We start from the raw sequence: 24,064 nt of genomic DNA on the forward strand, positions 1-24,064 counted from the left end.
AAGTAAGATAGGGCAAACTGGGACCAAGAAAGAAGTTGGCATGCTCAGAGGATTTGTACAGGAGGTAACAGTTGGAAGGCAGGAAGGGCTGAAATCATGGCAAAAGTTTTTCTGTAAGTAAGGAAATATATCTTCTAATTACCCATACAAAGTCATGTTCTAGAACACTATTAACACACTGAATTATAGGGATGCTCGTCTTCAAATGTAAATCAGATTGTATCACTCCTTGGCTCCAACCTTCGTCATTACTTTCCATGGTACATAGAATGTGTTGTCCGTAACGTGGCTTACAAAAGCCCTACATGCTGTGTGCCTGCATGCTGATTCTAGCTTCTTCCGGGGTCACGTTTGTACCTTAGTACCACAGCGAGGCTTTCTGTCCCTTGAGCACGTCACATCCCCTTCCATCTCGGGGGCTGTACATGTGCACTATCCTCTTTCTGGAATACTTTTCTCCCAGTCTACCTGGTGAACCGACAGTCATTCTTCAGATTTTGACTTAAATATTAACTGCCTGAAAGAGGGTTTCCCAGACCTTTTTCACTTTAGATTGATTCCTCTATTACTTATTTTCTATGCCTCTTTAAATTATTTCTTACATTTTAAGTTAAATATTATGTATATAATTATTTATTAACTGTCTTCATTCTGAACCATATGTTCTTTGAGAATAAGGAGTGGCCTACTTACTTTCTCCAACCCCCTAGGGCCTAGTACAGTACCTGGCACTTAAGAGTTTATTCCTCCCCAAATAATGTTGAACAAATGAAAGAAACCTTGAAGATTTTTTTAGAGCCTGCACTGAAATTTAACAGATTATACATTGGAACATGACTCCTAAGGATTAAGTTTTGATTTTTAACATTCTTTGTAGCTTTTGTTTCAATAAAGACATCTAAATGGGAGTTACATGGCAAAAGAAGAAATAAGGTCAATCATGTTTCAGATTCTGATCCATTAGATAACAGTCATGCTCATTAGGAAATATTGACAATCATTAGAGTTATTGATCTACCTTCTTTTTCTTTTCTTTCTTACTTTCTTTTTGTTTTGTTGTTTTTTGGTAAAATCTCTAGCATGTATAACAAATGAAAATCAGCATGGAGAAAATGTCTTGGTTTAACCATTTTATAATGCCAAATGTGGTATCAGAACTCCAAAATGCAGTTACTGTCTCCTTTATGTGAGACCATTGGGACACATAAACACCCTGTAAAAATGGGGTTTCTAGGTAATTTTATAAGATCACAGTTTTATTATTTCAAATATTTTAATAAGAATCTTCTAGTATGTGTTTATAATTCTTGCCTTATTAAACAGAATATGCCAATTACAATATAGCCTTTTCTTTGTGATTTATTCATACTTATGTCTGTAAGGTTATAATGGCCAATATTCCTCTCCACAGATTATCATCTGCAGTATTACTTCCTGTTTGTTTGCTGTGACTTGTGTAGGGCAGGTTTTGAATCCCTATTTCCCTATGGTATCACTTTTATTTCTTTGTTTCTCCTGTAACGTAAAACACTCTTTTAAAAAAAAACAATGTTCTTGGTTTCTCAAAGAACTTTTTTGTGCTTTTCAGTTGTCAACATGGCCTGGTGTCCTGACTGCCACAAAGATAAAATATTGTGTCTTATTTTACTGTAAGAACTGAATTAAATTATTCCCTAGAAGGTTCTCTGGATGTTTCTTTAGTCTCTGTCATTTATATTTATGTAAATTGTGTAGCCAAAGTTAACAATTAATTATATTGTAATATTTAGGAACATTAATGTTTACTTTTATTTAACATTCTTGTATTTTTTGTGAACTCAGCATGTAAATATTCAGATCTGCTAATGATATTTTCTTTGTACTTTTAGTGGAAAGCCATATCAACACTGAAAAGTAGATTATTTCATTATAAAGCTGATTGCTGTATACAATAGTATTTCAGGACCTTTGTTTAAGAAATGAGAAGTGGTATATTAGGGTGGTGTTTGGCGAGGGCAATGCAGTGTAGTAATTAAAGATGTTTTAAAATATTCAAGGTTAAACTGATTAAGAAATAAAGAGAAAATAGCATGTAGTTGGCTTCTATTTTTATTTATTTATTTTTCTTTCTTGTGTAAAAATTCCTTTACCAAATTATCATATCCAAAGTATAAAATGGATATTTTTGTCAGAGTTGATGGACAATTGATGTCCAGTAATTTTCAGTTAATTTATTAGAACGGTGCGTAATAGTTCAAGAACAGTTTTAAAACCAAGATAGTTTTGGAATCTCAAAAAGTAGTGCAGTTAGTAATTTTGCCAGTGTTCTGTAGTTTGGATAGACTGATAATTTATAATGTGAACGGAAGCTGTCCCTTTAGATTTTTGATGAGAATTGCGATGCTATTAGGAATTGCTGTGTCTGTTCATTGTAGCACACTAGCTAGAAAGATCAGCACACTCTTCCATAAAATATTTTACTAGTGTGAAATAACACTTAATATCAGTGATTTACTTGGAGCTGTATATGTTAAGGCATCTTACATTAATGGATAAATGAGAATTCTTTCTAAAGTAACCTTTATCTGGGGACATCATATGTTATTTATTATCATACTTTGGAGAATGAAGTAATCTCTTTTCAAGATATGAAGTTTTCCAAATAATGCTGCTAATTCCTGTTTCTGGCCTGAAAATCACCTAGTGTATCCAATTTATTCTCCATAGAGTTGCCACCTTTTCATTTAGAACTAGTTTCACACACACATACACACAAATAGCAAAATTACGCTTTTATTCACAGGAGTCCTCATAGTGCTAATTCATTTTCTGAATTCTAGGGCATAACTTTTCTTTTTCTTTCTTTTTTGTTAATTTATTTATTCTGGGAGAGACAGAGACATGGGTGAGTGGAGGAGGACAGGGAGAGAGAGAGACAGGGAATCCCAAGCAGCCTTTGCACTGCCAGCACAGAGCCTGATACAGGGCTCAAACCCAGGAATCTGTGAGATCATGACCGGAGCCGAAGCCAAGAGTCAGATTTTAACCAACTGGGCTACCCAGGTGTCCCCAGTGCATAACTTTTCTTATGAGGAAACCACAAAGTAAGCAAAGCTTAACAGTGTTTTTTTTTTTCATTTCCAAAAAACTTTTCAATGGCATTTTGCACAATTTGGGGCAGGAGACTTATCCTTAATGAATGCTGGGGTAAGTCCTGTACAATTAATCCAACATGGCTTTATATATACATGTACACATGCACGTGGATGGATGGATGGATCTACTTGTATGCATTTTTACATCACAAAATTTAGTATGTTACTCGTTTTTAGTGCTAATGTATGTGTCTTTCACTTTGGACACTTCAGTGGAACCTCGTTCTTCAAGCCTAATGGAAACCAATCCTGCGGAATGGCCAGAAAGGCATGTTCTTCAAAATTTGGAAAGTTTTGAAAAAGCTAAACAAAAAATGAGGTAAGATTTAAATAGCTCAGTATTTGTAAATAAACATTTTCTTCCCTTAATCCTTAAGTTTCGTGTTTATGAAATACAGGTAGCTTTACTTTTATTAAAAGGAAATATTTGCAGGGGTGCCTGGGTGGCTCAGTCAGTTGAGCATCTGACTTCGGCTCAGGTCATGATTTCATGGTTTGTAGGCTCGAGCCCCGCATCCGGTTCTGTGCTGACAGCTCAGGGCCTGGAGCCTGCTTCAGATTCTGTCTCTCCCTCTCTCTGCTCTCTCCCCTGCTCACACCCTGTCTCTCTCTGTCTCTCAAAAAATGAATAAAAATATTTTTAAAAATTAAAAAAAAATGAAAAGGAAATCTGTGGATCCTGTAAGTAGATAGGTAGAACATTACAGAGTAGGATGTTGAGAAAGGACTGTTCTTTCCCACCTTCTCCTTGTACTTTCTGGGTGTACATAATCATAGTTAACATTTCAGTGGCTGCCTTTCCAGACCATTTGGGTATTAGAAAATAGGGAAGAGACAGTAAAGTATTCTCCAAACTGAGAAGGCCTTTGAGATGGAAAAGCAAAGCAAGCCACTCCATACTTTTTACACGGAGTTTTATTCAGCATAACTCACTGACAGGGCTTCAGGCTGGTGATACTCCAGCACTTTGCAGCCACTCTCCCCAAAGTCTGGACCTTAATCCATAGATTTTGTAGAGCGAGGGGATGGGCAGAGGGCATTGTAGGAGGTCAGAGTGTTTAACACTGAGCAGACCTCCTGGAGCCATCTGTGTGCCAGAGGTCGAGAGAGAGGAAGACACTGCTGTCTCTTCTAGTTGTCTGAACAGCTTTAGGGAAGATCAGAACAAGCCTTTCCACGTTCTGCTCAGGGCGTACATAACCCGTGAGAGGCGTGAAGCACGAGAGAGGTCGTTGCGTGAACCCGATGGAACCAAAGATGGAGTTAGTATTATCAGCGCTCCTACATCTGAGATATTTTCTTGACCTTTGCTTTCATCTTTTTTTTAAATTTCTTAAAATTTGTTTTAAATTCCTAATAGTCCTTTTTTGTTTTAATTCCATTTTTTTCCATTAGTAACTCTTCTTTTATTAATAATGAGAATTCAGGACATACTAACAGGATGTTAATTAGAATCTTAACTTGTTTTATCTGTTCTTTGGATATCTCATTATCCTTTGGATCTGTTCTATTTGTTGCTCTGGTGTGTTTTTCTTATGCGTATCTTTCCTCCAGTGTGTGTCTGGTGGTCCTTGATTGTTTCTAGCTTGGAATTTGGGACCAAGCTGCTTTATATAGGTGGTTGGTGTTTATTTTTTCTCTCTATGTGTAGACCTGTTCCCTGCCTACTCTCACCTGAACGTTGGGGGTGGGGCGGTGCAGGGTGGGGCACACCCGGTATCAAAAGGACATCTGGGGGGGTATCAAAAGGTAGGCAGCCTTGGTCCTTCACTGAACACTGAAATGACAGGGCTTTATTCTAGGGGCATTGCCACTGAGACTGGGACAGACACAGTTCTGGATCTTCAGAGAGAACAGTTTCTCTGCTTTTCACTTGGAGATCAAATTGCAAGAGTAAGGGGAAGTGTGAGAAGGTGATCCTTGAACAACTGTTCTAGTAGGGTTCTTAAAATATGTTGGCTGATTTCTGCCCCTTGTCACTCAGCCCACTTGTGGAGTCTTACCCTGGCGTTGTGGGATGGGAGGAAGACAGGTTATATGTGTTTTGTAAACTTCTCTCTAGCTCTCATTTACAGGCATGCTCATTTTTTTTAATAGTTTATTGTCAGTTTGGTTTCCATATAACACCCAGTGCTCTTCCCCACAAGTGCCCCCCATCATGACCATCACCCCCTTCCCCTGTCCCCCTCCCTCTTCAGCCTTCAGTTTGTTCTTAGTATTCAAGAGTCTCTTAGGATTTGCCTCCTTCCCTTTCCCTTACTCTTTCCTCCCTTTCCCCTTTCCATGGTCCCTGGTTAGGTTTTTCCTGTTAGACCTATGAGTGCAAACATATGGTATCTATCCTTCTCTTCCTGACTTATTTCGCTTAGCATGACACCCTCGAGGTCCATCCACTTTGCTACAAATGGCCAGATTTCATTCTTTCTCATTGCCATGTAGTATTCCATTGTATATATAAACCACATCTTCTTGATCCATTCATCAGTTGGTGGACATTTAGGCTTTTCCTAAAACGTGGCTATTGTTGAAAGTGCCACTATGAACTTTGGGGTAAATGTGCCCCTATGCTTCAGCACTTCTGTATCCCTTGGGTAGATCCTCAGCAGTGCTATTGCTGGGTCATAGGGGAGTTCTATTGATAGTTTTTTGAGGAACCTCCACACTATTTTCCAGAGCTGCTGTACCAGTTTACATTCCCACCAACAGTGTAGGAGGGTGCACGTCTCTCCACATTCTCACCAGCATCTATAGTCTCTTGATTTGTTCATGTTCGCCACTCTGACTGGCATGAGGTAGTATCAGTGTGGTTTTGATTTGCATTTTCCTGATGATGAGTGACGCTGAGCATCGTTTCATGTTCCTGTTGGCCATCTGGATGTCCTCTTTGGAGAAGTGTCTATTTATGTCTTCTGCCCATTTCTTAACTGGATTATTCGTTTTTCAGGTGTGGAGTTTCGTGAGTTCCATGTAGATTTTGGATACTAGTCCTTTATCTGATATGCCATTTGCTACTATCTTTTCCCATTCTGTGAATTGCCTTTACTTTTCTTGATGGTTTCCTTTGCAGTGCAAAAGCTTTTTATCTTGATGATGTCCCATTTTGGTTCTTGATTCCCTTCTCTTTAGGGATGTGTTGAGTAGGAAATTACTGCGGTTGAGGTCAAGAAGGCTGTTTCCTGCTTTCTCCTCTAGGGTTTTGATGGTTTCCTGTCTCACAATTCAGGTCCTTCAGCCATTTTGAGTTTATTTTTGTGTATGGTGTAAGAAAGTGGTCTAGTTTCATTCTTCTGCATGTTGCTGTCCAGTTCTCCCAGCACTACCTGTTAAAGAGGCTGTCTTTTTTCCATTGGATATTCTTTTCTTGCTTGGTCAAAGATTAATTGGGCTTACATTTGTGAGTCCAGTTCTGGGTTCTCTATTCCATTGATCTATGTGTCTGTTTTTGTGCCAGTACCATATTGTCTTGATAATGACAGCTTTGTAATAGAGGCTAAAGTCTGGGGTTGTGATGCCTCCCATTTTGGTTTTCTTCTTCAGTATTACTTTGGCTATTAGGGGTCTTTTGTGGTTCCAAATAAATTTTAGCATAGTTTGTTCTAGCTCTGAGAAGAATGCTGGTGCCATTCAATTGGGATTGCATTGAATGTGTAGATTGCTTTGGGTAATAATGACATGTTAACAGTGTTTATTCTTCCCGTCCATGAGCATGGAATGTTTTTCCATTTCTTTGTGTCTTCTTTAATTTCTTTCATAAGCTTTCTATAGTTCTCATTGTACAGGCCTTTTACATCTTTGGTTAGGTTTATTCCTATTTTCATGCAATTGTGAATGGGATCAGTTTCTTGATTTCTCTTCGGCTGCTTCATTTTTGGTGTATAGGAATGCAACTGATTTCTGTACATTGATTTTGTACCCTGCAACTTTACTGAATTCATTGATCAGTTCTAGAAGGCTTCTGGTGGAGTCTGCCGGGTTTTCCATGTAGAGTATCATGTCATCTGCGAAAAGTTAAAGTTTGACTTCTTTGCCGATTCTGATGCCTTTTCCTTTTATTTCCTTTTGTTGTCTGATTGCTGATGCTGGAACTTCCAGCACTATGTTAAACAGCAGTGGTGAGAGTGGACACCCCTGTCGTGTTCCTGATCTCAGAGGGAAAGCTCTCAGTTTTTCCCCATTGAGGATGATATTAGCTGTGAGCTTTTCATAAATAGCTTTTATAATATTTAAGTAAGTTTCTTCTATCCTGACTTTCTCGAAGGCTTTTATTAAGAAAGGATGCTGTATTTTGTCAAATGCTTTTTCTGCATCTATCAACAGGATCATATGGTTTTTATCTTTTCTTTTGTTAATGTGATGTATCACATTGATGGATTTGTGAATATTGAACCAGCCCTGTAACCCAGGAATGAATCCCACTTGATCATGATGGATGATTCTTTTTATATGTTGTTGAATTCAATTTAGTAGTATCTTGTTGAGTATTTTTGCATCTGTATTCATTAAGGATATTGGCCTATAGCTCTCTTTTTTGTTGGATCTCTGTCTGGTTTGGGAACCAAAGTGATGCTGGGTTTGTAGAATGAATTCGGAAGGTTTTCTTCTATTTCTATTTTTTGGAATAGCTTGAGAAGGATGGGTGTTAATTCTGCTTTAAGTGTCTGGTAGAATTCCCCTGGGAAGCCATCGGCCCTGAGTTCTTATTCATTGGGAGATTTTTGATAACTGATTTGATTTCTTCACTGGTTATGGATCTGTTTAGATTTTCTGTCTCTTCCCATAGTACTGCATGTGTTTTTAGGAATTTGTCCATTTCTTCTAGATTGTCCAGTTTGTTGGCATACAATTTTTCAAAGTAATCTCTGATGATTGCTTGTATTTCTGAGGGATCAGTTGTAATAGATCCATTTTCATTCATGATTTTGTCTATCTGGGTGCTCTCTCTTTTCTTTCTGAGGAGCCTGACTAGAGGTTTATCAATTTTGTTTATTTTTTTCAAAAACCAACTCTTGATTTCATTGATCTGTTTTATTAATTAAAATTAAAAACAACAACAACAACAAACAAAACAAAACAAACAAAAACAAATCAAAAGAGGCAGCTCTCCAGCATGGATGGGGGGGTTTGGTGTAGGTAGGTGGGTCTCGGGGCTGCTCTCCGAGGCCCTTCCTTAATGGTTGTGGGGAAGAGAATGGTGGCACCCCAAGCTCTTCTCAGACCACGGCTTGCAAGCCAGTCTTTTGAGTCCGATCTCCCTGTGCCGCGGATGGGTCAAATTGCTTTTTTCCAAGCTCCCACTCATTTCCAAATCCTAGTCCATGCCCTTTAATGCTACTGCCCCAGATGAAATGTCCTCCCGCAGGCGGGGCGGCTTTCTATCGGGATTGAGTAGGGGGACTGAGGAGCCAGCTTTTCCCTGGCTCTGCCTGGAGTCGGTGAGCAGCCAAGCCCAAGGGAGAACAAGCCCACTGAGGGGACGAATTTCTCTCCAGTGCCCAGCGGCTATATATGGGATGGTAGTGTCTCTATCTATCCTGGGCTGAGGTCTCTTCCCTCTCCAGAGACCACTCTATGAGCGTTTTCAGTCTTTCTTTGTCTTCCCCCTGGCTTTCTGTGCTCAGCCCTCCATGGCCCTGCGCCGCCACATCAGCTCCACCCTCTGGGGCTCTGCTTTTACTGCTCTGGGCTCTCTCCCCTAGCTCTGCGTTGGGCTGGTGCTCCCTCCCCTCAGAGCCTCCAGCCCAGTTCGCAAGCACTCAGGCATCTATGAGGCTGTCATCTATAAGGACTCTGTGTGTACACCTCCCATTCATGAAGATCAGAGTATTGTGGCTTTAGTCCTTCTCAGTTTGATAGTTGCAGGTGGGCGGAGATTACAGAGCTGCCTACTTCTCCGCCATCTTTGCCCCTCCTCTGCTTTAGTTTATTTTTTTTGTTCCACCATTTTTTCATCTTTCATTTCTCATCATTCTTATGAATTTAGTGCCTGACACTTCATCATTGTGGTTTCCACTTGTTGTGAGTAGGGAGATTAATTTGTATGTTTAATGCACCATCATCTTGAACTAGAAGCTTGTTTGTCATTCAAGGTCTAGATCAAGTATCTCCGTTCTCTTAAGTCATACATGTTGCAACTCTGTTCTCTTTCTTCATGAGGCACCCAAGGACTATATCATTACTCCTTCATGAAAATTGTTTTATTGCACCTTTTATGCCTCGTTTTACATTGCTCTGTCTCCTTTCACTGCCCTCTCCTCCTTTCTCCTACTCAAGGCATATCTGTATACTAAATTACAAGCAGTGATTGTGATTCTGTACATTATCATCAGTGTACTCTTTTTAGTATCTCACAATGATATTTACAAAGTCAATACTCAAATACTTATGAGTGTATCACCGTATGGGGAGAGATTATCGAATTCTTGATTAGTAACAAAAGTTACGTTCCAGATACTCAGATTTGTATTTTGTTAAAATAGGCTTAACTGGAGCATTCTAAGGAATATTCCATAGTGAAATTCAGAAGTCATAAGAATTTGGTATTGGACAGACTCATCTGTTGTGTGACTTTGTTGCCTCATCTTTAAGAGAGGGATAACAATCCCAGTTCGACTTCAAAGTTGTAATGTTTAATGAGATAATGTATGAAAAAATACTTTGTAACCTAGAAAACACTGAACAAAATAAAGTGCTATTATTTAATTTAATTATTTAGTTATTTGAACCTAAGACCTATCCTGTATATATTTTAGCTATATCTTGGTGGTGTAATTTATCATAAACTGGACTTTTAAATTGCTTTGAGGGGCACCTAAGTGGTTCATTTGGTTGAGCGTGTGGCTCTTGATTTTGGCTCAGCTCATGATCTCATGGCTCATGGGATTGAGTTCCACATAGGTCTCTGTGCTGACAGCATGGAGCCTGCTTGGGATTCCCTCTCTCTCCCTCTCTCTGTGCCCCTCCCCCACTCATGTGTGTGCTCTCTCTCTCTCTCTCTCTCAAAATAAAAAAATAAACAAAAAAATTGCTTTGATATCCTTGTGTCCAGGGTTCTGTATAAATGCAAATTATACATGTCACCATTGCATCCAGCCTGTAAAATGACTGGGAGTAATATTCATTAAGACACCTTTGTGAGTCACTGTTAGAGCATAGCTATGTAGAAATTAAATTAAACTCATAATGTAGTTCCTGCCCTCCTGGAGAATGAAGTTTAGAGAAAATATTTGAGTATTTTCTTGTTTGACTCTTTTTATTAGATTTATATTTTCAATTTGAAAATAAAGGCAATAGGAGGGGGAGAGGGCACTATTGATAGATTATTGATCTTTAATGTGTAGAGATAGGAGTCTAAAACCATAATGTCAACACTTTAACCATATAATCACCAATAGAAATGCTGGATTGGAGTAATAAAATAATCCGGGAATGATTGAATTAATATAAATTCAGGAAATTAATGTTCTGTGCAGGTGTTGAAAGGTTTACACTTTGGTGACTGAGCAGTAGCATGATCCGTGGCACGTGGTAAAACTGTTAGCATTCTCTAAAACTAAAGTATTTTCCTTTTTCTAGTTTTTAAACTTCCTGTGAGTTTTTTGGGTTCTTCACAAAGTGATAGAGTAGAAATAGTACCTAATTCAGAGTCACTCTGGTTCTGTCACTTTAAGTGGCTGCATCAACTGGGCTTATGGCTTCTAATGTAAACCAATGTGTGTTAGTATTTTAATCTGAAAATTAGTAATAATGATTGTTTTCTGGGCTTGGTATACTGACTTTCAGTTTAGAAAGTACTTATTCTCAGGTGTTAAATTCATTCTGAGAAAAGACTGTTCTGTCTTTGTGAAGGAAATTTCTGGGGATTAAGAACATATTGTATGTAACATAGTTTGAAAAGTATAAAGTCCTATTTCTGCTCTAATAATGATTCAGTTCTTATTCATACTGTTATAATCATGGCTAGGAGAAACCTTGGAGAGCTTTCTGATTACTGTCTCATTTCATGGTTGTGCTTCAAGTAATCTTTCAAGTTCATAGAAAATTGGAACATTTAGTTTCTAGCATCAAAATTTATGAGATTATCGGCTTTCAGAATGTACAAAACAGTTTTGATTTATATTTTATAGAATTGATAACTTGACACTCCTAAATAATCATGTCCTGATTTATGAAGAATATAATTATGTTTATTTTAGTTAAGTAGTATCATTATTGCTGTGGTAACTCTAAGTTTCACTGTGACCTGCAAGTGTTTAAAAATATGCTTTTATACTAAATGATTCACAAGGATTTTACATTATTTTCTTTCCTAAATATATAGTTCTCTAGTTTTCTTTGTCTGTTGTTCTGGTTTCTGCTCATACCACCGTTTCCTGACTATGGTGAATTCTAATCCATTTTTAATTAAGCTACATAACATTATTTTCTCAGAACTGGTTCATTACCTCGTTCATCTGAGCAGTTGCTGGGCCACAAAGAGGGTCCACGGGATTCAATCACATTATTGGATGCTAAGGAATTGCTGAAATTCTTTACTGCGGATGGATTACCAATTGGAGATCTTCAACCTTTACAGATTCAAAAGGGGTAAGTTATAAACTTATAATTGCCAGTTAACTTCTTAAAAGTAATTTGTAAAGCACGTTGCATCTCATTACTTTAGTTAATTGATGCCCTCTCTACTTAGGCAAAATTCTCATGTACAATCCCAGTGATTATCAGTTGGACTTAATCTCACATTTTACCTTAGCCAATGTCCTCCTGTTTTGTGGTACTGAATACAAGGAAAATAAGAAAGCAACCTCTGTTTATTCCCTGTAGAAATCAGTAGCTTCTGCTTTATATCCAATGCTTATTAAGAAAGAATTATAATCTGACTTGTAAACATTTTTTAATTCTTTTTTCTGCGTTACTCTCTAGTTTTCATTTTGCCACTACCTGTCATGACATTGTCAGTCATGCCTAATATTAGCAAAAAGCACAGCCTTTCAACTGAAGAGAATGGAAAAGTATAGTAAAAATGTTTTTGAAACTGCAGTATTACCAAGTAAGAATTCAGTGTCTATATGAATAGTTTATAACTAATTTGACTTCCAAGACAACTTCCACAAAGTTACTAGTTAATATAATACTAGATGTTGCTAAAGTTGACTTGATATAGCTAAAATTGTGATGTCAGTTACTCGTGAGATTTGAATCATTTGTTCACCATCCCAATTTCTTTTTAATGTTAATACATTATTTTGAAAACCTCCCAGAGGACCTTAAAATTATAGATCATTTTAATCACTTTTATAAAACTTGTTTTGAAATATTGATTTTAAAGGTAAATTTTGGAAGGGATTTATTAGAAGGTAGTTATATCTCACAAATAAGCCTAGAGTTTAATGCCTTCATGTGCAGGAGAGAGAGAGGGAGGGAGGGAGAGAGAGAGAAAAGGAGCAACTTTGCAAACTTGAGGATCTTAATAATTCTGGGTCTTAATGACTTAATGACCTTCGTGATGTAAAAATTGTGAATTTTCTTTCCTCATAACTTTGAGAGATTGATCATCTTTTTCCTGGGAATCAAGAAAGTGAAGAATTATATACACATTTTTCATCTATTTAGCTATTGGATCATTGTCCTTCCAGCCATTAAGTGTGAGGTGACAAAGTCAGATGGATTTGCCAAAACTGAATTATATAGGTTGTGTTCTTTTGAACAGAATGTCTTTCTAAATGCAATGTTGGAGGATAACTTGTAGGAGAGATATACTATTTGTTTTTGTAATTTAAAGGCAATTTATTTAGGAAATTTTGATATAGTTCCCTGGTGTCGGAATGACATCATTCTCCAATATATCTTCTATTATTGTTAAAGTCGAAACATGAGCTTTCATAACAATGAATCAGGAACCCGTGGACTCTTATTAAAATGTCCACCTATGCAAGGAGCCGTTGAAATATTAAACAAAGTACAGGCATGGCTCCTGTGTGTACACCAAAGAAATATTAAACACTGACAAAATACATATTTATTGAAACGTTTCTTTTAGAGAGGACAAGGTCTGAGTAAAATTAAATCAAAACACATAAAGTTGCTGAGAGGGTTGAAATAAGAAATAAAAGACATCATGGGTAAAGGAAAAAAGTGAAATGCTAGGTGCCTAAATCGTTTTATATCAGGAAATCATTCATTTAATAATGAGTCATCAAAATCCTGAGGTCACTGCAATTAATTAGTGTTCCTTTTTGTGGAACACTTTAAATGGATGCATTAGAATATAAATTCTGTGTTTTTGGGCTCAGTACTTACTTAGCACATGCCTTGCATCTTAATGTAATAATTTCAAATGCTCATTATAGCACCCTGGGTAATTTTCAGTGGCAAACAGTCAGTTTGTATTACTAAAGCCATGGGGGGAGATGTGAGAGCACAGGTATTCATGGCACTCTACAACCTGCTTACCATTTCCAAGTTTTCATTCTGTTGACTAGGTCAAGGCCACCGGTGCGTTATCCTCCCATGTCCATCTAACCTGTTCTCAGCTTCAGGAACTCGAAGGGGTTGTGCCTCTTGGCTCAGACGGAGGCGCAGGGGTTGATGGGAGTGGCACCTCTCAGAATAATCAGAAGAGCTTAACCTAATTGCAGTGACCTTTTTCTTCCTGAGATTTTGATGTGCCCCTGCAGAGCTGCGTGTGCATGGGGTTGAGCATGAATATTTTATGTAAGCTCACCATATGATTAGTTTTCACATACCTGCTGATTGGAAAACTACTTCAGAAGCAGAACTGAAGTCAGCAGTCTCTGCATCCTCTGGTATTTAACAGGATGCTAACTCCTAAAGTAGGTGTCAAGATGACTGCATTCCCAGGCAAAGAAAAATCTGGATCCCTCAGGTGTTACAGTAGGAAGTAAATACTTTGTTACCAAAAAATTCAACTTTACTTTATGCCCCCACATAAAAGAATTTAGGTAAATGCCTAAACATTAGTTGTCTACATCAGGAAAAAAAATCCTTCAGAAAGAATGCAGCTTCTCAAATTTCCACTATAAATCACTTTTCATTCTGGATTCATCCAGTTCTCAAAATAGTTTTGTGAAGTAAATAATAAATAACATCATGACTTCAGAAACTTGAAGCACAGGAGATGTGACAAACCCACTTCGTCTGATTTCCTTCTGAGGCTTCTGATGTTACTTCCGTTCTGTCCCAGATAGGATTCAGTTTTGGAGAAGGAAATCAGATTTCTCCCCTTAGGTACTTGCTTGAACTTTCTCTCTGTCACTAAATAAACTTTAAATACAAATGAAAAACTTTTTGTTTTAGGGAAAAGACTTTTGTTCTGACACCGGAACTTAGTCCTCGGAAACTTCAGGGTTTACCTTTTGAAAAAGCCTCAGTATGTCATTATCATGGAATTGAGTAAGTTTTTATTTACACCTTACTCTTCTGTGTGTTGCTGATGAAGCTTTTCTTTGTGAGTGTGAAGTGCATCTGTACCAAAAATAATATAAATTGAGATACAGAGGCAAAGAGGAAGTCTATCAAAAAGCCTCATAAAACAAGACAGTGCATACACAAATTAAGAAATTGTATTCGATTGTAACAAAAACACACAAAAAAAGCTGTGTGATGATTAATCAATTTTTATGGCATTTAAACATTCTGTTATTAATTATCAGATATTTTAATCAAAATTCTTCTGGTCCCTACGTTATAAATGTATATTTATGCTACTGGTCACATTAATAGTCCCTCGTCGCTAATTACATTATAATTACTCAGTAACGATTAGATGAAATGTGTTCCCATTTGTAACACGTTAATGATGTATACACTTTTATAGGATTTTAATCGGTTTGAATAAAATTTCAAAGGATTCTCTTGTGTAAAATTTTGAGCTTATGTGCACATCTACCATTTTCACAAGGACAAGAACTGGAGTGATGGAGACAAATTATTTTATGATAAATTTTTAAGCCTTGATTCATTTTGCAAAATATTTTACGTGCATAGAGCAAAACTTATTTTCTATTGATTTTCAATAAACGAATAGAAAAAGACTTGATTTTACCTCTGTGTTTAAGAAGCAACTTTATCAGTGATCACCTGAAGCATGCTATTTTGATTGGCTTGTAAACCTTTTTATGATTTTTCTTTTAATGTTTATTTATTTTTGTGAGAGAGAGGAGAGACAGGTGGGAGTGGGGCAGAGAGAGAGGGAGACACAGAAACCGGAAGAGGCTCCAGGCTCTGAGCTGTCAGCACAGAGCCCAATGCAGGCCATGCGGGGCTCAAACCCACGAACCGTGATATCATGATCTAAGCCAAAGTTGGACGCTTACCTGACTGAGCCAGCCTGGCATCCTGGCTTGTAAATTTAATCTTTATTTCACATAAACTTTAAAACACTTTTCTGATAATTGTTCACTCAGGGGCTAAAGATACAAGAGATAATTATTTCCCATAAGAAGCATATACTCTGTAGAGGATGAACTAAAAAACATGTAATTTTAGTAGAACATAAGTAATGTTAAAATACAGATGTCTGCCGAGTGGATGGAAGAAATCAATGCCAGGAAGTATCCGAGAGTATTTTAAAGAGGAAATCTGAACTAAACTGTAAAGAGTGGCACAGAGGGCAGCATCTGGGGGAGCAGCGGGGGGCATAGGTGCAGATTCTAGGAGGGGAAACCCCCGTTCTGTTTCTGAATAAGAGCAATAAACATATGCTATAATGAGGCCAAATCATGAAGTCGTGAAGGTCGCTAGTGACATGGGAGGAAGGTTGATCTTTATTTTTGAGGAGTAAAAAAAACGCTTATTTTTATATTCAAAGCACGAGGTTATATGCTTGCATCTATGCCACTGAAAGAAATCTCAATGGCTTTTGATAAATAGAGTTGAAGTATTTCAAGCAGGCGATGTTGAATGACTAAAATACTATCCAGGCAGTGAAAATAGGAAGGAGATTTACAAACATAAAGCTATCTAAAGAACTTTAGGCCAATTAGATGTCTGGGATGAGAAAGAAGGAGATAAGAATTTCTGTAGGGTTCCGAGCTTAGACACATTGGAAGGATGTTGGTGCAACTGAGAAAGTACAGATGGCCACCCAATGCGTCATTGTAGGAATATTTAGGTTCCATGCTATATATGAATAAGATGTATTTCATTTAAAGAGGATGTATGTAAGTTTGACACTAGAGGCAAAACATTCAATTATTTTCAAGCATCAAAATTAAACTCCCCATTAAAGGCAGGTGCGAGAGAAAGATACTGCTATCACTGTTTTTTCTTTTTCAGCCATTGTTCTGAATGTTTCTGTTTTAACCATTGTTTGGGCCAATTAAAATAAGGAAACCGAGAGGTTAAAAGAGTTATATGTATTGAAAAGGAGACCAGAAGGAGTTATTTTTGTTTTTGTTTTTTGTTCTGCAGAGGAGAGACCTGAAAAATTATTACAAGGAATAGAATTTGAAAAGTGGCCAGTGATAAAACATGTGAAAGTCTAATTTACTTCTAAACCAACCATTTCCGATTTTAAACATTCCAAAAAATGATCTCATTCAAAATAGCCAATAAAGCCATAAATATTAGAAGTATTTTTGCAAGACATATAGTATGGAAAAAGTGCAAATTCTCTATGTTAGGGGACATAGAGCAACGCTGATTACGTAGGGAAATATGGTCGTTTCCCTCTGCAGATTCCATATTCTAAAGGCATTAGTTCTTCTGGAAAGAATGTAAATATTTAACATAGTTCTTAACAACTTTGAACCTTTGGGTGAAATAACTCTTTCATGTATCTGGTAAGAAGCCTCTTCCCTTTTACTTAAAGAATGAAATAAATTTTATCATATAACCAGAAAGTTTTATGATAAAGCCATTATAATTACAGTGTAGGACTAGACCTAAATAGGAAGTACAAGGAAAAAAGCAAGAACACGTCAGAATTTGATCTAATAGAGGAAGAATTTCAAATCAGAGAGCAAAAGTAAAATATTAAGTAGATAATAGTGAGAATATGATTAAATGTACAGATAAAATAATTTTAAATGATTCTTAATTCACACCAAATATGGAAATAAATCCCAGATGTATTCAGAATTAAAAGTGAAAATTTGTGAAAGGAAAGAACTAGCATAAAATGTAGGGGAAAATCTGTCCTAAATACAGGGAAGAGTTTTTTTATTCATTCTAACAGAGGGAGAAACCAAAAAAAGAAAAGAATGATTTGTGCGAATTTTAAAACAGTAGTGTCAGTAATCAACAGAAGCAAAAGAAATCCTTAAAGTAAGGATTAAACTGAGGAAAAGAGAAGGTATTTTCTTTTGTAATTAAAGAATGCTTTCAAATCAGTAAGGAAATAAAATAAATGTCCTTCCCTATAAGCTGGCAAAATGTTGAGCCATTTGTTTATCAAAGAGGAAATACAAATGACTGATACACATGACAAATTATTTTTATCACCTTGCTTTTTAATTTGCATTCTTAATGTAAATAGAAACAACAGTGAGGATACTTTTCATTTACAAAGTCCTGTTAGTAGTTCAGGAACATGAAGGAATCAGCCGGCTCAGAGAAGTATCACTTGTTACAGCCTGTCTGAAGGACTGCGCAGTGGCTTACCAAAACCCATGCAAATGTTTATAATATAACATTAGATTGGTTCATTTCACTTAAAGGAAAAAAAAGTGACATACACTGAAAGTTGTTATGCAAGGGTATGTCCCACAATGTTATTTAATACAAGAAACATTGGGAATGTCTAACTGTAGGTTCAGTACATCGTAGTATATCCATAAAATAAGATTCTGTGCAGTCACCAAAGTGGCTAAAGTTAAGGAAGACTGATGAATACTGACACGTACATGGAACAGTCAGAACTGTCCTACATTGCTGGTGGGAGTATAAAACGATACATCTACTCCAGAGAGGGCCCTGGCAGGTTCCTATAAAACTAAACATACTCCGATTGCATGGCTCAGCACGTCCGACACTAGGCATTTTCCTAAGAGAAATGAAACCACAGCTCCACAGGAAGACTTGAGCAAGATGGTACAGAGCAGTTTTACCCATAGTGGCCCAGACTGGAAACAGCCGAGGGGTATGGCGGTAGAATAGATAAATAAACTAACTGGTCTATGTATGTGAGACAATACTGCAAGAACGGTGTGCTCTTACGTGCAGTAACAGTACGCTTCTGGCTGTGTGTGGAAAGACGGTTGAAGTAAGAATTTGAGGATTTTAAAATGAGCAATAGGGAACCACTTATGCCCATAAACAAACAAATTTTTCTTAAAATTTGACTAGGTTTTCTTTACATTTGTGTTCCTTCATCTGAGGGCATTGAGATCACACTAACGAAGTTGTAGGAAGTGAGCACAGTGAATCCAGAAGGTTTGGGGGCCTGTTATGTTCAATATGGATGATGTATCTGCTTGGAACAAAATTCCAGTGGAATTTTAAAATAAATGTGAAGCCGAAAGGAGAGTTCTCTCTTCCTCATGTTGCTATAAACCTTTAGAATCCTTGAGCTCTTCTATACCCAGACATAAGGAATATTTTGAAAAAATATATATAAACTGCTCAAGTACAAATCAATATTTTCTTAAGGAAAAATGAAATATATCCTCTGTTGGCTCATTTGTCAGCTTTTTCACCTATTTTATCCTGAAGTGTTAGATACCATTGATTGTAAGATACACTGTTTTCTTTAACAACAAATTAAACTGCTGTCAAATTGTGACAGTTGGCCACACCAGTCTCCTATTACTTTCAGATTTCTTTGATCTACCCCAAGAGATCTGGTGGTTTCTCCTGCCTTCATTGACTTTGCTTGGTGTGCACTAGGCAGTATCTTGCCTGTTATGTAGTCACCAAACGAAAATAGCCTCATCACCTTAAAGGTATTTTTCTTTCTTTGGACACATAAAGCATTTGGTTATGGTTTTGTAAGAAAATATTAGAAGGGTAAGTCATTCATCCAACTATGAATATTTACATAATATCAAATATGCACCCTGCTACTCTGTTTCTGTTCCTTTTTTGTTTACAAAGTACTTTTTGGTTCAGTACCAGATCATAGTGTAATCATTTGAAGACATTTTAAATGGCATAGTCAACAGGCACAGTACACATAATTCAGTTGAAGGAATGACAACTTGAAGGAAAATACCTGCATGTTAGAATCAGAATCTCAGAGTAGAAAAAAAAATATTGATTTGTATCCTTTTTCTCAAAAATTTTTTCTGGGCTCATCAGCCATTACATTACCTCTTGCCTAGAACCTTTCTTAACACTCCTGATTTTGTTCTACATTCTGTTGGTTGCCCAGGATAGAAATAGGACTTATCAGTAATCGTTAGGGTGACTGCTGGTTTTTAATGAAATGTGTTTTATTAAACAAGAGACTGGAGAAAGAATGTTACAGAACCGAGAGGCCTGTTCTGCCATCACTTCGCATTCTGACTTGGGAACTCAGTGTTCTCCTGTTGTTTTTTTTTTAATAGTTTATTGTCAAATTGGTTTCCATACAACACCCAGTGTTCTTCCCCACAAGGACCCTCCTCCATCATCACCACCTCTTTTCTCCCCTCCCCCTTCCACCCTCAGTTCGTTCTCAGTATTCAATAGTCTCTCAAGTTTTGCATCCCTCTCTCTCCCCAACTCTCTTTCCCTCTTCCCCTCCCCCTGGTCCTCCATTAGGTTTCTCCTGTTTTCCTGTTAGACCTATGAGTGCAAACATACGGTATCTGTCCTTCTCTGCCTGACTTATTTCGCTTAGCATGACACCCTCGAGGTCCATCCACTTTGCTTCAAATGGCCATATTTCGTTCTTTCTCATTGCCATGTAGTACTCCATTGTGTATATATACCACATCTTATTGATCCATTCATCAGGTAATGGACATTCATTAGGCTCTTTCCATGATTTGGGTATTGTTGACAGTGCTGCTATGAACACTGGGGTACATGTGCTCCTATGCGTCAGCACTTCTGTGTTCTCCTGTTAAATTGCTGAGTTAGATCGGAGATTTTCAGTCCTAGCTATGCCTTATAGTCACCTGGATGGCTTTTGAAAAAACATGCAGACCAATTAAATCAGAAACTCTGGGCATGTAGATCTGGTATCAGGATCTTGTAAAAGCTCTTCCCATGATTCTAATGGTCAGTCGTGGATTGATGGACCCCCGGGTATGATGATCCTTCCAACTTAAATAAGATGGTACACTAAATTGGTTAAAGTTAGGTTCTGGACTCTCCAGCCTGGGTCTAAATCCTGGGTAGGCTGCATATGATCAGCACACGGTGAGATTTGCTGTGGCAGAAAGTAAAGCTACTACTACTACTACTAAAGATGATGATGATGATAACAGCAAGAGCTGCATACATTTATTGACTCCTTTGCCTGCATGTTCTCGGCACCGATTCTGAGTGCTTACATGCTCCCGTTCACAGAATCCTCACAGTGGCTCTTGGAGATGACCGCTATAAATCTCATTTTGCACATGAGGCAACAGAAACAGATAAAAGTTAAGTAATTTGGCCAACCCCAAACAACTAATCAGCGGTGGAGCCAGATTTAAATCCAGGGAAGTTGGCTCTTTGAAATCAAATGTGAAAGTGTCACAGGGATACAAAAAGTCCTTAAAGCCATCAGACAATCAGATGTTCAGGTAATGATCTCCTCCTTGGGAGTTGAACTGAAAGCTTATGGACCCAAAGTTCTGATTTTAGGAAACATCTTAGAGTTTTACAAGCCAAGAGGACAGATTATAGAGAAAGGTTTTAATTTTTATGGCCCACCCATCACATTTGTGACGACATTTGTATTTCCCTGACGCAGCCATAGCGAGGGGAGAAAGGGAAGAGTATTCCAAGGTCACATGCCAAGGTCACATGATTTTCCTGATATGCTTATTTGTTGTACTTAACAACATGCGATTTCTTTATGTCCAGAAGCACTTGCTGAGCTAACTTCTCATTGATTCCTTGAATCAGATTTGGCTAGAAACCAGATGCACAGGGACAGCCGAAGTTGTTTGAAGAAGAATCTGTCAATCAGCAGTACAGGGGGGAAGTGAGTCTCAACGAAAAATGTAAAATGTTCTGAGCCGTGTTCGGTGAGCCAGTTAGAACACCTCTATAACCATTTCATCTTTGTGTTGAAAATAAACTTGCCCTTTCTAACAGAAGTCAGCATTTCATGTTGTTAGGTATCAGCCATACTGAGGAATCAGAGGTTGTAGAGATTTAAAGAGTATTAAGACAGCAATTATTTTGAAAACAAGCCAGAGGATTAACTTAATCTGCTGCCCAGAAATAGTCAAAGAGGAATCAGATCGTACTTCAAAATTTTTAATCTCTTGCCACGTCATCTGGCAGACTAGAAAACGGTGAGCTTCTGAGGGCAGCGGGCCATTCGCTCAACCCTCCAACAATTCTTAGGAAGTTTCAAATAAATGTTTTGCCATTTCCTAACTGGCAGGGGAAAACCTGTTGCTGTCTTGCAGCCTGTGATTTTAATGGTCTTTCTCTTGTTTAGATATTGCTTGGATGACCGAAAAGCCCTAGAAAGAGACGGGGGATTTTCTGAACTTCAGTCTCGTCTTATTCGTTACGAAACCCAGACCACCTGCACCAGAGAAAGCTTTCCGGTCCCCACGGTGCTGAGCCCTCTTCCGTCACCTGCGGTCGTGTCAGAGCCTGGAAGCGTCCCTGATGGAGAAGCTTTACAAAGCGAACTCCGAACGGAAGTATCTCGATTAAAAAGGAGATCAAAAGATCTAAATTGCCTTTATCCCCCAAAAAGGTGATATATCAAGTGCAAAAAATAGTCTCCTGACAGAAAGTGTGTTAGTCCTTAGAGTAATCTCTTTTTAATTTATTTATTTTATTTTATTTTTTAATGTTTATTCATTTTTTGAGAGACAGAGTCAGAGCACAAGGAGGAGAGGGGCAGAAATAGAGGGAGAAACAGAATCCAGAGCAGGCTTCAGGCTCCGAGCTGTCAGCACAGAGCCCAATGCGGGGTCAAACCCACCAACTGTGAGATCATGACGTGAGCAGAAGTCAGACATCTAACCGACTGAGCAACCCGGGCACCCCTGATTTTTATTTAAAAAAAAAAAAAAAAAACTTTGAGAGAGAGAGAGAGCAAGGTATGAGCAGAGAAGGAGGCAGAGGGAGAGAGAGAGAGAGAGAGAGGGAGAATCCCAAGCAGGTTCCATACTCAGTGCAGAGCCAGGCACAAGGCTCAATCCCACAACTCCAGGATCATGACCTGAGCTGAAATCAAGAGTTGGATGCTCAACTGACCAAGCTGTATTAGTCCTTCCTATTTTTAGGTAGCTTTCTGCATAGATCTTAGATTAATTCCTTCATATCAGGAATTTTGGTTTTACTGTGAGCAGTTGACGCTTACAAGTTATAAGAAGACACGACGTGGAATTTCTTGCCGTTTGTGCTAGTACGCAGTCTGTTAGCACGGCGGCCTGGAGAGCGGTGGAACCAGGCCGGCTAGAGATCTCACCCGACTGATGAAGCGCCAAACTGATTTGTGGAAGAGGGCGTTGGGCTTGGCGGCGTTCTTGTGTCCTCTGCCTCCTTCCACTTTTCTGCCCCCCGCGCCCCCCACCACCCCGGCCCCTCCAACAGGGGCTGCGTCGTGTCACATAACATATAGCTTGAAACACTACATAATATTATAGGACACTTTTCCAGATCCTTTGTTTGCTAGCTGAGTAAAATGTCCAAATACTGGAAAAGAAGTTTGCAGAAACACTGAACCTTGTTGAATTTATATATCTTTAGGACGTTTGTCCAATGTAGGTCTTTGACATCTACAACAAGCTTTAAATTGTTATTGTATATAAACCTTTCAAAAAGTATGAAATATGCTAACATGACACTTTCAGGGTTTCTTTTTGAGCAGTTAAAAATATCAGAATACTATTTCCCTGATATGGAATAACTAAATTATTATTTTTTAATTAAAAAATTTTTAATGTTTGTTTATTTTTGAGAGAGAGAGAGAGAGAGAGACAAAGCACAAGAGGGGGAGGGTCAGAGAGAGAGGGGGACACAGAATCTGAAGCAGGCTCCAGGCTCCGAGCTGTCAGCACAGAGCCCAATGCGGGGCTGGAACCCATGAACTGTGAGATCCTAACCTGAGCTGAAGTCAGAAACAACCAGCTGAGCCACCCGGGCGCCCCTGTAATAACTAAATTATTTTATGAGGACTGTACAAATTTGTGGTACTTTTTACATGTGATAAAGCTAAAAAGCAAATCTGTTAACATTTCCGCGACTGTATTTTGTAGCAAAGTTTGTAATTTCCGACTTGAGACTAATAATAAGATGTGTGTTCTGGAAAAGAAAGAACACTCTGGTCTGTGGGTTAGCAGACTAGAAGGATATGAGACCGTATCTTGTAAAAGGAAATTTAAACATCTTAGAAAGGTTGAAGCATGAGCCAATTTTATAGTTCCATTTGTATTTAAGATTTACTTATTTTGCCCAGGTAGTTGCATGGGTGCAATAAGTATGGGTTATGGTTGCTTTGTCAAATTTATCTTTATAGAAAAGCATAAATACTGAACAGATGATTATTAAATCTATAATTGCCACCACCTGGAGTGCTGGAGCTGACAGAGGGGAGAAGTTGTAACTCGATGAGGAGGCCAACAGTGATAACTCCTTGTTGCTTTTCCTCCTAGCTGGAATTCTCCTTTGCTGTTCCTTGCTTTGTATGTTTCAGTCACTCGTTTGAAGAACTAAGAGAGCAGCCGCATAGCTGTCAATTACTTACTGAAGGCGGTCGTCAGGAGAGATCATGGTTGCTTTTCTTGGGTTTATATTTCAGTGGAGATAGTTGTCACATTTAGGACTGAAAATGGGCCCCATTGTTGATTCACTTCTTCTGTGTTTTTGATATATTT

The 24,064-nt window shown here is 38.0% G+C and overlaps 1 protein-coding gene across 1 annotated transcript in view; it reads left to right on the top strand.

Annotated features, from left to right (window-relative positions):
- MTBP (MDM2 binding protein) overlaps positions 1-24,064 on the top strand; it is a 71,528-nt gene that overhangs the window by 42,037 nt on the left and 5,427 nt on the right. Inside the window, exons 15-18 of the mRNA XM_029923587.1 lie at positions 3,348-3,453; positions 11,562-11,717; positions 14,445-14,540; positions 21,670-21,936. Coding sequence (XP_029779447.1) covers positions 3,348-3,453; positions 11,562-11,717; positions 14,445-14,540; positions 21,670-21,936 — 625 coding nt within the window. The remainder of the gene's footprint in view (positions 1-3,347; positions 3,454-11,561; positions 11,718-14,444; positions 14,541-21,669; positions 21,937-24,064) is intronic.

Source organism: Suricata suricatta, chromosome 15 (assembly GCF_006229205.1).
Source record: "Suricata suricatta isolate VVHF042 chromosome 15, meerkat_22Aug2017_6uvM2_HiC, whole genome shotgun sequence".
In the NCBI taxonomy this organism is placed as follows: domain Eukaryota; kingdom Metazoa; phylum Chordata; class Mammalia; order Carnivora; family Herpestidae; genus Suricata; species Suricata suricatta.